The 16,872-nt window shown below is 40.7% G+C and overlaps 1 protein-coding gene across 1 annotated transcript; it reads right to left on the bottom strand.

Moving 5' to 3' along the window:
• Window positions 1–13,430: 13,430 nt before the first annotated feature.
• Window positions 13,431–14,378, bottom strand: LOC117332358 (collagen alpha-1(XXVIII) chain-like). The gene has a single exon (XM_033891244.1). It carries the CDS (start codon window positions 14,376–14,378, stop codon window positions 13,431–13,433), a length of 948 nt encoding a protein of 315 aa, XP_033747135.1.
• Window positions 14,379–16,872: the final 2,494 nt, after the last annotated feature.

Raw genomic sequence — 16,872 nt, forward strand, 5'->3', positions numbered from 1 at the left:
TTGTACAGTACGTATATCAGTGTAAACAGATATCACTCTCTCCGTCTGTTGTACAGTACGTATATCAGTGTAAACAGATATCACTCTCTCCGTCTGTTGTACAGTACGTGTATCAGTGTAAACAGATATCACTCTCTCCGTCTGTTGTACGGTACGTATATCAGTGTAAACAGATATCACTCTCTCCGTCTGTTGTACAGTACGTATGTCAGTGTAAACAGATATCACTCTCTCTGTCTGTTGTACAGTATGTATATCAGTGTAAACAGATATCACTCTCTCCGTCTGTTGTACAGTACGTTTATCAGTGTAAACAGATATCACTCTCTCCGTCTGTTTGTACAGTACGTATATCAGTGTAAACATATATCAAATTTTAACTTTTGTCGGGTAGAGAAGAAGACACCGATGATATTTGTTGGGGAAATAACCTGAAGAGTTAGGTTTAAAGGCAATGTGAAAAACCTTCAATTCACCACTGGGGAATCTGTAGAACCTGTACATATTTTTATATCGGTGAAGAACTGGATTAGCACACCACCCCCGCACTATCTACCTAGTGTTAAGGATCGGGCGTGGTCCCCGGATTTTTACAGGTATTCAGACCGTCTATAAATTACCACTAACTCTGTAACAGGGCGTGTGTCTGATGTTACCGCTGTGTGATAATATATACAGGTTAACAATATACATTATGTACCTATATACGCTGTGTGATGTAGGTCATGTGGGCAATCAAGCCATACCCGGATATATATGTACACAGTACATTCAAATGGAGGCTCAGGGAGGGAATACATAAATAGATAAATAAATAAATGGATAAATAAATATCTAAATGAATCAATAAATAAATACATAAATAAAAACAAAAACTACGATGTGTCAGATTTTTATACTATAAGCGACATAACATATGATTTGAATGTTTATAAAAACAATTAGACATTGATAGGTTGAGTCCACAACCTCTAAACCCTCATACAACACTGCAATTTAATTCTAGATAGACACGGCGATGTGGACGGTCATCTTTACAGGAAGTATGTGCAAACAAATCAGCTATAACATGTCATAAATGACTGTGTTCATCGCTTTATTTGAATTTCCTTAATAACGAATCATAGACATTTTGAGAAAAGGTTAAAAGCTGACTAAGATTTCGACCCTGGATGTAGTACCTAGTGATGATATATATCTGGGTAAACTGGCCCTGTAATATAACCTCACGACAAACATTGACAATAGATAGGTGACAGTTTTACAGCCGCTCCTCTCTCGGGTTACCTACTGGTACATTTATTACTAGAAGACCTGTCTGTATCTACAGTATTATATGGAGTGTGTTGTTGACGACACACGCAATTTCTAATTCGTGTTACATGTGGCGTTAACATGTAGAACACAATAGAAGTTTTCCTTCGTATCGACCCCTACATCTAATAAGTGTCCACCTCACAGTGTCATAAATACTTAACTAGAAATAACACGCCGCCATGTTATGAGAAAGTTATGGAGGGAATGGAAGATGAAAATGGGTGGGGTATGGGTGGTTGCAACCACGATGAATGTCGAAAGACTCTAAATTCCTATGGTATACCAGTACTGTATGTAAGAAGACTTCCTGTAGTGTACCAGTACTGTATGTTAGAAGACTTCCTGTAGTGTACCAGTACTGTATGTTAGAAGACTTCCTGTAGTGTACCAGTACTGTATGTTAGAAGACTTTCCTGTAGTGTACCAGTACTGTATGTAAGAAGACTTCCTGTAGTGTACCAGTACTGTATGTTAGAAGACTTCCTGTAGTGTACCAGTACTGTATGTTAGAAGACTTCCTGTAGTGTACCAGTACTGTATGTTAGAAGACTTCCTGTAGTGTACCAGTACTGTATGTTAGAAGACTTCCTGTAGTGTACCAGTACTGTATGTAAGAAGACTTCCTGTAGTGTACCAGTACTGTATGTTAGAAGACTTCCTGTAGTGTACCAGTACTGTATGTTAGAAGACTTCCTGTAGTGTACCAGTACTGTATGTTAGAAGACTTCCTGTAGTGTACCAGTACTGTATGTTAGAAGACTTCCTGTAGTGTACCAGTACTGTATGTTAGAAGACTTTCTGTAGTGTACCAGTACTGTATGTTAGAAGACTTCCTGTAGTGTACCAGTACTGTATGTTAGAAGACTTTCTGTAGTGTACCAGTACTGTATGTCTGACGACTTCCTGTAGTGTACCAGTACTGTATGTTAGAAGACTTTCTGTAGTGTACCAGTACTGTATGTTAGAAGACTTCCTGTAGTGTACCAGTACTGTATGTTAGAAGACTTCCTGTAGTGTACCAGTACTGTATGTTAGAAGACTTCCTGTAGTGTACCAGTACTGTAAGTCTGAAGACTTCCTGTAGTGTACCAGTACTGTATGTTAGAAGACTTCCTGTAGTGTACCAGTACTGTATGTTAGAAGACTTCCTGTAGTGTACCAGTACTGTATGTTAGAAGACTTCCTGTAGTGTACCAGTACTGTATGTTAGAAGACTTCCTGTAGTGTACCAGTACTGTATGTCAGAAGACTTCCTGTAGTGTACCAGTACTGTATGTTAGAAGACTTCCTGTAGTGTACCAGTACTGTATGTTAGAAGACTTCCTGTAGTGTACCAGTACTGTATGTTAGAAGACTTCCTGTAGTGTACCAGTACTGTATGTTAGAAGACTTCCTGTAGTGTACCAGTACTGTATGTCTGAAGACTTCCTGTAGTGTACCAGTACTGTATGTCTGAAGACTTCCTGTAGTGTACCAGTACTGTATGTTAGAAGACTTCCTGTAGTGTACCAGTACTGTATGTTAGAAGACTTCCTGTAGTGTACCAGTACTGTATGTCTGAAGACTTCCTGTAGTGTACCAGTACTGTATGTCTGAAGACTTCCTGTAGTGTACCAGTACTGTATGTTAGTAGACTTCCTGTAGTGTACCAGTACTGTATGTTAGTAGACTTCCTGTAGTGTACCAGTACTGTATGTTAGAAGACTTCCTGTAGTGTACCAGTACTGTATGTCTGAAGACTTCCTGTAGTGTACCAGTACTGTATGTTAGAAGACTTCCTGTAGTGTACCAGTACTGTATGTTAGACTTCCTGTAGTGTACAGTACTGTAGTAGACTTCCTGTAGTGTACCAGTACTGTATGTTAGAAGACTTCCTGTAGTGTACCAGTACTGTATGTTAGAAGACTTCCTGTAGTGTACCAGTACTGTATGTTAGAAGACTTCCTGTAGTGTACCAGTACTGTATGTCTGAAGACTTCCTGTAGTGTACCAGTACTGTATGTTAGAAGACTTCCTGTAGTGTACCAGTACTGTATGTTAGTAGACTTCCTGTAGTGTACCAGTACTGTATGTTAGAAGACTTCCTGTAGTGTACCAGTACTGTATGTCTGAAGACTTCCTGTAGTGTACCAGTACTGTATGTTAGAAGACTTCCTGTAGTGTACCAGTACTGTATGTTAGAAGACTTCCTGTAGTGTACCAGTACTGTATGTTAGAAGACTTCCTGTAGTGTACCAGTACTGTATGTTATAAGACTTCCTGTAGTGTACCAGTACTGTATGTTAGAAGACTTCCTGTAGTGTACCAGTACTGTATGTCTGAAGACTTCCTGTAGTGTACCAGTACTGTATGTCTGTAGACTTCCTGTAGTGTACCAGTACTGTATGTTAGAAGACTTCCTGTAGTGTACCAGTACTGTATGTTAGAAGACTTCCTGTAGTGTACCAGTACTGTATGTTAGAAGACTTCCTGTAGTGTACCAGTACTGTATGTTAGAAGACTTCCTGTAGTGTACCAGTACTGTATGTTAGAAGACTTCCTGTAGTGTACCAGTACTGTATGTCTGAAGACTTCCTGTAGTGTACCAGTACTGTATGTCTGACGACTTCCTGTAGTGTACCAGTACTGTATGTCTGACGACTTCCTGTAGTGTACCAGTACTGTATGTCTGAAGACTTCCTGTAGTGTACCAGTACTGTATGTCTGACGACTTCCTGTGGTGTACCAGTACTGTATGTAAGAAGACTTCCTGTAGTGTACCAGTACTGTATGTTAGAAGACTTCCTGTAGTGTACCAGTACTGTATGTTAGAAGACTTCCTGTAGTGTACCAGTACTGTATGTCTGACGACTTCCTGTAGTGTACCAGTACTGTATGTCAGAAGACTTCCTGTAGTGTACCAGTACTGTATGTTAGAAGACTTCCTGTAGTGTACCAGTACTGTATGTTAGAAGACTTCCTGTAGTGTACCAGTACTGTATGTTATAAGACTTCCTGTAGTGTACCAGTACTGTATGTCTGAAGACTTCCTGTAGTGTACCAGTACTGTATGTTAGAAGACTTTCTGTAGTGTACCAGTACTGTATGTTAGAAGACTTCCTGTAGTGTACCAGTACTGTATGTTAGAAGACTTCCTGTAGTGTACCAGTACTGTATGTTAGTAGACTTCCTGTAGTGTACCAGTACTGTATGTTAGAAGACTTCCTGTAGTGTACCAGTACTGTATGTCTGAAGACTTCCTGTAGTGTACCAGTACTGTATGTTAGAAGACTTCCTGTAGTGTACCAGTACTGTATGTTAGAAGACTTCCTGTAGTGTACCAGTACTGTATGTTAGAAGACTTCCTGTAGTGTACCAGTACTGTATGTTAGAAGACTTCCTGTAGTGTACCAGTACTGTATGTCTGAAGACTTCCTGTAGTGTACCAGTACTGTATGGCTGTATTGAAGGCCACCTAGAGGTCAGCCTCTAATGACCTTTGCTGGTATATTTACAAATTCTGTTTGGCGCAGACTGCATTTGAAGGTTTCGTTCACAGTCCCTCCTCTAAGTCTTTAGTTCCTAATACATTCAAACTGTATGCAGTACGTTAATGGGTGTACGTTGGTATACACTGCCCTCTAAAAGTTCTGCAACACTTCCAATTTAATGAAAATAATCAAAGTCATGCCGATCTCGTTTGTACATGTGTATTGTCATTTGTATATGTTATTTATCAATTTATTTGGCAATCATTTTTGATGAATTTGATATGTTAAGACAATGTAATATGTTCCAAAATTAGGATATTACGAAATTGTCCAGAACATTGTAATTATAGTAATATTTGGTGTATCCTCCACGTGCTTCAATCTGCCTTAGGTTTCTACTCTTGTTTCGACGTACTTCCAACACAGATCTCTCCACAAGTTCTATATCGAGTTCAAGTCTTAAGAGTGAATATTGTCTTCCTCATTCCATTCATTCAAAATTCTTGCTCGCTGGCATGGGGCACCGTCATCTTGGAAGATGTTTCCATAGCCGAGTAGATGTGCTGATGGTACAGAATTATTTTGAAAAGGGCGTGAGGTATCCAGTCCTTTGGTAGGACATTGCACCCCAAACTGCCACACCACCACCACCACCACCACCACCAAACGTCACTGTAGGCTCTACACAGTCTTGCTGCAATTGTTAATTGCCTCTTCTTCTAACATACTTCCTGTCATCTGTTTGAAATAGTCCACCCAGGTCCAATTCACATGGTTCTGTGCGAATGTCAATCTTTTCTGACGATGGGTGGCAGTCAAAATTAGTTTCAGCGACACAACCTTTTAATCGCATTTTGTAGTCTCCTCCTCACTGTGGTATTGAGGCCATCATGCCATTCTGGATCCACACCGTTTTCAGCTCCGGTATCCATGCGATAAGTCTAAGACAGGCCACCACACCATTCTAAGCTCCGGCGCGGTATCCATGCGATAAGTCTAAGACAGGCCACCACACCATTCTAAGCTCCGGCGCGGTATCCATGCGATAAGTCTAAGACAGGCCACCACACCATTCTAAGCTCCGGCGCGGTATCCACGCGATAAGTCTAAGACAGGCCACCACACCATTCTAAGCTCCGGCGCGGTATCCACGCGATAAGTCTAAGACAGGCCACCACACCATTCTAAGCTCCGGCGCGGTATCCATGCGATAAGTCTAAGACAGGCCACCACACCATTCTAAGCTCCGGCGCGGTATCCATGCGATAAGTCTAAGACAGGCCACCACACCATTCTAAGCTCCGGCGCGGTATCCATGCGATAAGTCTAAGACAGGCCACCACACCATTCTAAGCTCCGGCGCGGTATCCATGCGATAAGTCTAAGACAGGCCACCACACCATTCTAAGCTCCGGCGCGGTATCCATGCGATAAGTCTAAGACAGGCCACCACACCATTCTAAGCTCCGGCGCGGTATCCATGCGATAAGTCTAAGACAGGCCACCACACCATTCTAAGCTCCGGCGCGGTATCCATGCGATAAGTCTAAGACAGGCCACCACACCATTCTAAGCTCCGGCGCGGTATCCATGCGATAAGTCTAAGACAGGCCACCACACCATTCTAAGCTCCGGCGCGGTATCCATGCGATAAGTCTAAGACAGGCCACCACACCATTCTAAGCTCCGGCGCGGTATCCATGCGATAAGTCTAAGACAGGCCACCACACCATTCTAAGCTCCGGCGCGGTATCCATGCGATAAGTCTAAGACAGGCCACCACACCATTCTAAGCTCCGGCGCGGTATCCATGCGATAAGTCTAAGACAGGCCACCACACCATTCTAAGCTCCGGCGCGGTATCCATGCGATAAGTCTAAGACAGGCCACCACACCATTCTAAGCTCCGGCGCGGTATCCATGCGATAAGTCTAAGACAGGCCACCACACCATTCTAAGCTCCGGCGCGGTATCCATGCGATAAGTAAGACTCGTCCGGACTAGCAATCTGTCATCATGATCGAGGGGTTCAAATCCATGGCCAGCCAGAACGTTCTCTATCCTCATAACTTCCAGTATCTTGAAACCCTATACACGTTCTGTCTGCGACACAAGAGAAGTAGTTAAACAACTTAAGACTGGTACTAACTAAGAAAAGTACAGAATTACACACAAATTCGCGTCAAGTCCATTAACTTACTTGCTGGTTCCAAGTATCCTTGCAGTTTGCGCCGCACCAACACCATTACGATGATAAAAACAACTCACTGGAATCGGTTTTCTCTTGTCATTCGCTGAATTACTTCAATGGTATAACGTTACTTAAATGATAACAAAAAGTCAATGAATGGTGAATAGTTATGTATTTTGTCAATTTCAGTTAAATTTATATCAAATACTTAACATACTTCAATAAATTTTACTTTCATCAAACACCCAGTAGATTTATATAAAATGTGAAATAACAAAACTGTTCACATAAACCCTTTTGTGACTCAATTTTAACAATCATCGAAGAAAAACTTTAAATAGCGTTATCTCACTTTTCATCATTGAAAACTATTAACAAAACCAAAAAACACCTTTTTTCAAATAGTTTTGTCAAAAATGTTAATTAGCATATGGATATGCAAGAGAACTTTTGGAGGGCAGTGTACTACACAATATATGTATATGATTCTGATTTCATTGGATTGTTGGTGTAATACATTATATCTGTATAGTGTACTGGGTCGTATATATCCAATCGCAACATCTCGGGGAATTTTCCGGCAATATCGGAAATCTACTCCGATTATTTCCGAGTGTTGCCGGAAATTCCCCGATATGTTGCGAATGATATCCTGACTTCATTCCGCTCCTGGTCTATCGAACGCTTGACTTCATTCCACTCCTGGTCTGTCGAACGCTTGACCTCATTCCAATCCGGGTCTGTCAAACGCTTGATCGGTAATTTACAAAGTAAGGTTTGTTTAGGTATTCATGCTTACTGGCGTTCATCTGAACTGTATCACACAAATATGTTTTCACTAATGTATTTATAGAACGGTCCCACAGTCTGTCAATTCAAGTAGTCATACGTAATGACTTTAATCAGTATGCGTTACTAACACAGTGGCGGATTCTGCTGTTCAATTATGAGCAATGCCGTTTATTAATAAAGAAATACATACCCTGTCATCACCCACATGTTTACTCGTGAAAGTTGCACGGCTGTGATTTGTAAATGACACCAGGTGGACTTGGATTATTCCACCCTTTTTATAAAACAAATCTTTAAAAAAAAAGTCAGAATAATTTTTTTTTTTAAATTTAGTCAGTTTATTTTTGAGGAGACATCCGCTGAAGGAAACAAAACAGAATTAAGGGATAGGGAACAGAATAAATTAGATAAAGACGTCAAGTGTTACATGGGCAGATTGATATCGCCAGTGAAACCGGACCCACCTTCTGTTGTCGTCTACGATTAACATGCAGTGTCATACTGCAGTTATCATACACGCTGGTTTTGATCAGGTTTGTTCATTGAACCGTGAACTCGTTGGCATTTCTTATCTAACATATGGCATTTTTTGTAACTTATGTTACACTTTTCTAACTGAAAAAGATGAACATTAAAATGATGAAAATTTGACACATACAAATGTAGATATCATATTGAAATAGAAAGCCGTATTTTTAAACAATACCGTATAGTTAAACAAACTCTAAATGTGTTTTGATTGGCTGACACTGTGAACTTTGATCGGAACTACTTTTTATCGCATGATTTATGACGTTTTGACTGTCTAATACATGTGGCCGCTTCACGCAGTCGCGGATATGATCACACGCAAAAAGAAGTTCGCATTTGATTTTCGGATAATTATTTTCTGATATAGATATCAATCAATTGAATGCTTTGAAGATAATGAATTTGTTAATTACTAGTTATGATTTGTGATATTTTTTTAATTATAATATTTCCACATATTTCCGAATACGTCAGTTTACATATTATATAATTTAATACGCGGCATTTTACTACAGGCCATCTTCTTAAAACTCAAATGATATCGTAAACAAAACACAGGGGCAAATTCAGCCACGGAATACTGAATTAGTATTGTTAGTCTTTTAATTATGGTAGAAATAGGTCACACAAACTCATGCATTTTGAATGGTACTTCATTACGTTCGCGTTATTTTTTTAAGTTGCAAAACCAACTCGGGGGGGGGGGGGGGGGGGGGGGGGGGGGAGGGAGGGAGATACTTAACTCAACAACCACTCACTGTGTAACCTTTAAATATCGTCTACAAGGTAAATGTATTGAACCCCGAAAAGCTACATTATTAAGTTCACGATGTTGTTTTTTTTCTGGATGAACTCATCTGAGTCCCCTTGCTTTATGACGTCAAATATATTACATTGTTGATTTAAGGTTTTAAAGACTTATTATAATTATAAACGATAACATAGATTGAGTTTGTGAAAACAAAGCATTTTCACCGTTCTTTAAGTATTTTATTAAAATGTTTTGTATTTGTATGGCCATAGTGTCTATGTGGTGTAAACTACGGATTATCAACGTTACAGTGAAGATAATGGATAAGTAGTGTCGTGTTCTCCACAACACACGTGGATAAGTAGTGTGGTGTTCTCCAAAACACACGTGGATAAGTAGTGTGGTGTTCTCCAAAACACATGTGGATAAGTAGTGTCGTGTTCTCCAAAACACATGTGGATAAGTAGTGTGGTGTTCTCCACAAGACATGTGGATAAGTAGTGTCGTGTTCTCCACAACACACGTGGATAAGTAGTGTCGTGTTCTCCACAAGACATGTGGATAAGTAGTGTCGTGTTCTCCACAACACACGTGGATAAGTAGTGTGGTGTTCTCCACAACACACGTGGATAAGTAGTGTGGTGTTCTCCACAACACACGTGGATAAGTAGTGTGGTGTTCTCCACAACACACGTGGATAAGTAGTGTGGTGTTCTCCACAACACACGTGGATAAGTAGTGTGGTGTTCTCCACAACACACGTGGATAAGTAGTGTGGTGTTCTCCACAACACATGTGGATAAGTAGTGTCGTGTTCTCCACAACATGTATCATGCATTGGTTTTTAATTAGTTTTAATTAAGTGTATATAAAGATATATATAGTGTACAATGTACATCATTTATTAACCCTAATTTGTAGTATATCTTAATGTAACAACATTCATCTTACTCTTACATCTCTAGATCTGTCTTTCTTCCTGTCATTCTTCTTGGCGTTTCTTTTTTTTAAATCATTATAAGTATACTGTGTCGCTATCACAATCTGTGTAATATATATTTGTGGAGAGGGCTTTGATAAGATGTTTAAAACCTTGTGCCCAATCCAACTGTGTCTAAACAGTAATATACGTTCAAATCCCAAACATACGTATCGCGTATCATAGAACCAACAAGAAAATCAAAATAGTCACAGCTATAAGATACTGGTTCCATATTGAGATTGAACATATAATTATAATATTTTGAGTTAACTATGTTAACTTTGTAGAGTTCTATAGTACACATATTCTGACAATACATCAGTAAACAGGAACGTTTATCAGTTAGTAAGTACGGACCATTAGCTTACTTGACATGTACATAAACTATTGAATAGTTCCTAGAAATATTGGTCATCAAACAAACACGTATTGGTAGATTCGTGACCATTATCCATTTGTCTGTACTACAGAGAGTAGGTATTTAATGCGAACAATTTGCGTCCTTTAAAACAAGCATACTCAGCACTTGTAACACGGAAGGTCTGTGGTGAATCCGGAAAAGAAACCATTGTGTATTTTGTAACTTTTTGAAAATGAGACCAAATCGAGGGAAGTTGGGATAGCCAACAGGTCATTACAGCCATAAACGAGATTTACAGTGTTAAAATTAGACATCGAAATTGTTTACGTGAACATGACGGAAGTAAGATAAGTTCATAGTGGACTCTACACGATCCCGAGGAGTTCCGGACGTAGATATTGGCTGAGGAGTTCCGGACGCTTTATTGCCTTTTCCTGATCCTGAAGTGAGATTTGTGTAGCCCGCGTCCCTGTATACAACATGAGTCAGACCTCCACACAAATCTGTATTACTAGTAACTTCCTCTCGCCATACCGTCATGAAAGCTTCCCGACCAGACCCAGCCAGCGACTTCCAGATCCCTGTTCCTGCCCACTAATACTGATAGTCACAATCAATAATTGAATTCCAGCTGCCTTTTGATGTCCCGAGATTAAAAACCACACATTAAAATCCTATCTACATAAGTGACAAAAAACAACGAGACGAGCTTCAGTCCTAAATATTTCAAAAGTTCATTTTAATTTTTTGTAAATTTTCTATTTAAAATGTCGACTAACTAAATTCAACGACCATTTCAATCCCCCAATTCAGTAGGACCGTTTCTGCTCCGTACATATTAAAACACCATTCGTATAGATGGCTATTTTTGCTTTGTTCAACTCCATTTTCTACTATTCGAATTTTCTGTAAACTCTCTGGTTTACCATCTATAATAATGTACATACATCAATGGTTTACCGTCTATAATAATGTACATACATCAGTGGTTTACCGTCTATAATAATGTACATACATCAGTGGTTTACCATCTATAATAATGTACATACATCAGTGGTTTACCGTCTATAATAATGTACATACATCAGTGGTTTACCATCTATAATAATGTACATACATCAGTGGTTTACCGTCTATAATAATGTACATACACCAGTGGTTTACCATCTATAATAATGTACATACATCAGTGGTTTACCATCTATAATAATGTACATACATCAGTGGTTTACCGTCTATAATAATGTACATACATCAGTGGTTTACCATCTATAATAATGTACATACATCAGTGGTTTACCATCTATAATAATGTACATACATCAGTGGTTTACCATCTACATACATCAGTGGTTTACCATCTATAATAATGTACATACACCAGTGGTTTACCGTCTATAATAATGTACATACATCAGTGGTTTACCATCTATAATAATGTACATACACCAGTGGTTTACCGTCTATAATAATTTACATACACCAGTGGTTTACCGTCTATAATAATGTACATACATCAGTGGTTTACCGTCTATAATAATGTACATACATCAGTGGTTTACCGTCTATAATAATGTACATACATCAGTGGTTTACCGTCTATAATAATGTACATACATCAGTGGTTTACCATCTATAATAATGTACATACATCAGTGGTTTACCGTCTATAATAATGTACATACATCAGTGGTTTACCGTCTATAATAATGTACATACATCAGTGGTTTACCATCTATAATAATGTACATACATCAGTGGTTTACCGTCTATAATAATGTACATACATCAGTGGTTTACCATCTATAATAATGTACATACATCAGTGGTTTACCATCTATAATAATGTACATACATCAGTGGTTTACCATCTATAATAATGTACATACATCAGTGGTTTACCATCTATAATAATGTACATACATCAGTGGTTTACCGTCTATAATAATGTACATACATCAGTGGTTTACCATCTATAATAATGTACATACATCAGTGGTTTACCATCTATAATAATGTACATACATCAGTGGTTTACCGTCTATAATAATGTACATACATCAGTGGTTTACCGTCTATAATAATGTACATACATCAGTGGTTTACCATCTATAATAATGTACATACATCAGTGGTTTACCATCTACATACATCAGTGGTTTACCATCTACATACATCAGTGGTTTACCATCTACATACATCAGTGGTTTACCATCTATAATAATGTACATACATCAGTAAGAAATGGTCGATAGTTTGGATTTCTATCGATGAGCAATTGTTTGTTTTTATCAATTTCTAAATCATAAACGAATAAGGCCAAGAAATAAAAGAGGGGAAATATTTTCCCTTGAAAAAAAGTTACTTTCACATTTGAAAAAAAAATCAATTATACATTTGAATTTAACACAACATCTTGTATTGTCATAAAGACTTCTCATAATTAAAAAAAAAATCCCCTCTTTTCCTTTCTTAATTATTTTCTACCACTGATTTTGACGACTACCAAAGTCAAAACGTTCTTTTTTTTCGACGAAACAACAATAAAAGTCTGCAATGGGCTCTTAGAGATATATAAATCAAATAAAGTGGTGGTGGAATAAAATCCGCTGTCAGTAGGTCTTTTCTAAATCCAAACTAAACATTAGTGATAATAGTAGAAATTCTATCAATCTAAATCAAACTCTCATTGAGAATACCTGTGAAATGTCACTATGTCATACCCCTTTAATTATTAACTATATTTACACCCCCCCCCCCCCCCCCCCCCCCTTTTTTTTTTGTTTTTTGTTTTTTGTTTTTTAATAATGGTATGATAATTCCAACAAGATTCAAATTATCCGGGGGAGACCCCCAGAGCTACTCTTTAAAAATATATCTGCACACTTCAAATATTCAACAAACTGTCGAGACCGCAAGCCTTCTTACTTTTTAAATTACTTTGTACGGACACATTGTAATCGAAGCTACTCTTCTGTAGGCCACTTTAGACGGGGAATTTTAAGCTAACGTCCTGAAATCTTCAAAAATGTTATCTATACCAGGACAGGTCCAAATACACCTTCATTGTAGACCGATCCCTGTGGTCCATTGTAGACCGTAACCAATTCTCCACGTGGTCCCTGTGGTCCATTGAAGACCGTACCCAATTCCCCACGTGGTCCCTGTGGTCCATTGTAGACCGTAACCAATTCTCCACGTGGTCCCTGTGGTCCATTGTAGACCGTAACCAATTCTCCACGTGGTCCCTGTGGCCCATTGTAGACCGTACCCAATTCTTCACGTGGTCCCTGTGGTCCATTGTAGACCGTACCCAATTCTCCACGTGGTCCCTGTGGTCCATTGTAGACCGTACCCAATTCTCCACGTGGTCCCTGTGGTCCATTGTAGACCGTACCCAATTCTCCTCGTGGTCCACGTTGTCCATTGTAGACCGTACCCATTTCTCCACGTGGTCCCTGTGGTCCATTGTAGACCGTACCCAATTCTCCACGTGGTCCCTGTGGTCCATTGAAGACCGTACCCAATTCTCCACGTGGTCCCTGTGGTCCATTGTAGACCGTACCCAATTCCCCACGTGGTCCCTGTGGTCCATTGTAGACCGTACCCAATTCTCCACGTGGTCCCTGTGGTCCATTGTAGACCGTACCCAATTCTCCACGTGGTCCCTGTGGTCCATTGTAGACCGTACCCAATTCTCCACGTGGTCCCTGTGGTCCATTGTAGACCGTACCCAATTCTCCACGTGGTCCCTGTGGTCCATTGTAGACCGTACCCAATTCTCCACGTGGTCCCTGTGGTCCATTGTAGACCGTACCCAATTCTCCACGTGGTCCACGTTGTCCATTGTAGACCGTACCCAATTCTCCACGTGGTCCCTGTGGTCCATTGTAGACCGTACCCAATTCTCCACGTGGTCCCTCTGGTCCATTGTAGACCGTACCCAATTCTCCACGTGGTCCCTCTGGTCCATTGTAGACCATACCCAATTCCCCACGTGGTCCCTGTGGTCCATTGTAGACCGTACCCAATTCTCCACGTGGTCCCTGTGGTCCATTGTAGACCGTACCCAATTATCCACGTGGTCCCTGTGGTCCATTGTAGACCGTACCCAATTCTCTACGTGATCCCTGTGGTCCATTGTAGACCGTACCCAATTCTCCACGTGGTCCCTGTGGTCCATTGTAGACCGTACCTAATTCTCCACGTGGTCCCTCTGGTCCATTGTAGACCGTACCCAATTCCCCACATGGTCCCTGTGGTCCATTGTAGACCGTACCCAATTCCCCACATGGTCCCTGTGGTCCATTATAGACCGTACCCAATTCTCCACGTGGTCCCTGTGGTCCATTGTAGACCGTAACCAATTCTCCACGTGGTCCCTGTGGTCCATTGTAGACCGTACCCAATTCTCCACGTGGTCCCTGTGGTCCATTGTAGACCGTACCCAATTCTCCACGTGGTCCCTGTGGTCCATTGTAGACCGTACCCAATTCTCCACGTGGTCCCTGTGGTCCATTGTAGGCCGTACCCAATTCTCCTCGTGTTCCACGTTGTCCATTGTAGACCGTACCCAATTCTCCACGTGGTCCCTGTGGTCCATTGTAGACCGTAACCAATTCTCCACGTGGTCCCTGTGGTCCATTGAAGACCGTACCCAATTCTTCACGTGGTCCCTGTGGTCCATTGTAGACCGTACCCAATTCCCCACATGGTCCCTGTGGTCCATTGTAGACCGTACCCAATTCTCCTCGTGGTCCACGTTGTCCATTGTAGACCGTACCCATTTCTCCACGTGGTCCCTGTGGTCCATTGTAGACCGTACCCAATTATCCACGTGGTCCCTGTGGTCCATTGAAGACCGTACCCAATTCTCCACGTGGTCCCTGTGGTCCATTGTAGACCGTACCCAATTCCCCACATGGTCCCTGTGGTCCATTGTAGACCGTACCCAATTCTCCACGTGGTCCCTGTGGTCCATTGTAGACCGTACCCAATTCTCCACGTGGTCCCTGTGGTCCATTGTAGACCGTACCCAATTATCCACGTGGTCCCTGTGGTCCATTGTAGACCGTACCCAATTCTCTACGTGATCCCTGTGGTCCATTGTAGACCGTACCCAATTCTCCACGTGGTCCCTGTGGTCCATTGTAGACCGTACCCAATTCTCCACGTGGTCCCTCTGGTCCATTTTAGACCGTACCCAATTCCCCACATGGTCCCTGTGGTCCATTGTAGACCGTACCCAATTCTCCACGTGGTCCCAGTGGTCCATTATAGACCGTACCCAATTCTCCACGTGGTCCCTGTGGTCCATTATAGACCGTACCCAATTCTCCACGTGGTCCCTGTGGTCCATTATAGACCGTACCCAATTCTCCACGTGGTCCCTGTGGTCCCGACCCTGTGGTTCATCGAGATGCAAAATGTACATGTATGTGTGATGTCATTGGATGCACTCCCCTCCCCCCACCCTACGATGTGACGTCATGCACATATACCTACTTGCGTACTCAAACTCACACTCGTCAATCTTGTAGAAAACACATCAGTTAAAGCATTAAGTAAGGTCATTCAGTAAAACGCTATGTATCAAGCTTTATATCCGACGGTGTTGTCCTGTTGGGGTTGGTAACACATACAGACGTAAGGGGATGTTTTTCTACGTACAGATCGAATGTACCGACGACAGAGGAACCCATTGAGAACAGCGTGACTACAGTGATATACGTATTTTTATACCTCCACTTCAATGTTTACACGCACAGAAAAAAATGTCTCGTGAATTATCATTCGTCTTAGAACATGAAGGGCATGCCACGTAATCAGCAGGTGCTTAGCTGCTTTATACGAAACTGTCAACAATTATCGCCCGATGACACAATATACCATGTAAGTAATCGGCCTCTGACGGTAATGACATAAGTTATAGGGTTTATACGATCGCTTAATCCAACAAGATCATGTCAATGTACACCGAGAGATAAGTTAGTCACGTGACTTTGTATGGTTAGTCATTAAGTTTGTTTAATGACTGTACTTAGATGTCTCTAGAACCGGAAACAGAATAAATAAATGCCGGGCAGTATCTAAATGATTATTGCTAAACAAATTCCCCGTGAATACCGTTCTTGACCAGTGAACCCGTATTATCTCGACGAGCAGGCCTAGTGATAATTAACTACGCCATCGCCACCAGACTACAACCTTATCAACGTTTAACAACTCATATTCAGTGCTCAATCTCAAATGGACTTCTTTGTATATTTATTTTCCCCTTGTTTTATTGTTTATACGTCTTAAAATATCAGAAGAAAAACAAACAAACAAACAAAAACATACAATGTTTGATCAACTCGACAAGGAAATACTTCATGTCCATACTCAGGTTAATAAGTTGTTTCCTTCTCAACAACATATTGTAGCAGAAAATTTCCTCGTCTCGATATCAACTGTTTCCGTGTAGAGTTTTAAAAC

The sequence above is a fragment of the Pecten maximus genome, chromosome 8 (assembly GCF_902652985.1).
Source record: "Pecten maximus chromosome 8, xPecMax1.1, whole genome shotgun sequence".
Lineage (NCBI taxonomy): Eukaryota > Metazoa > Mollusca > Bivalvia > Pectinida > Pectinidae > Pecten > Pecten maximus.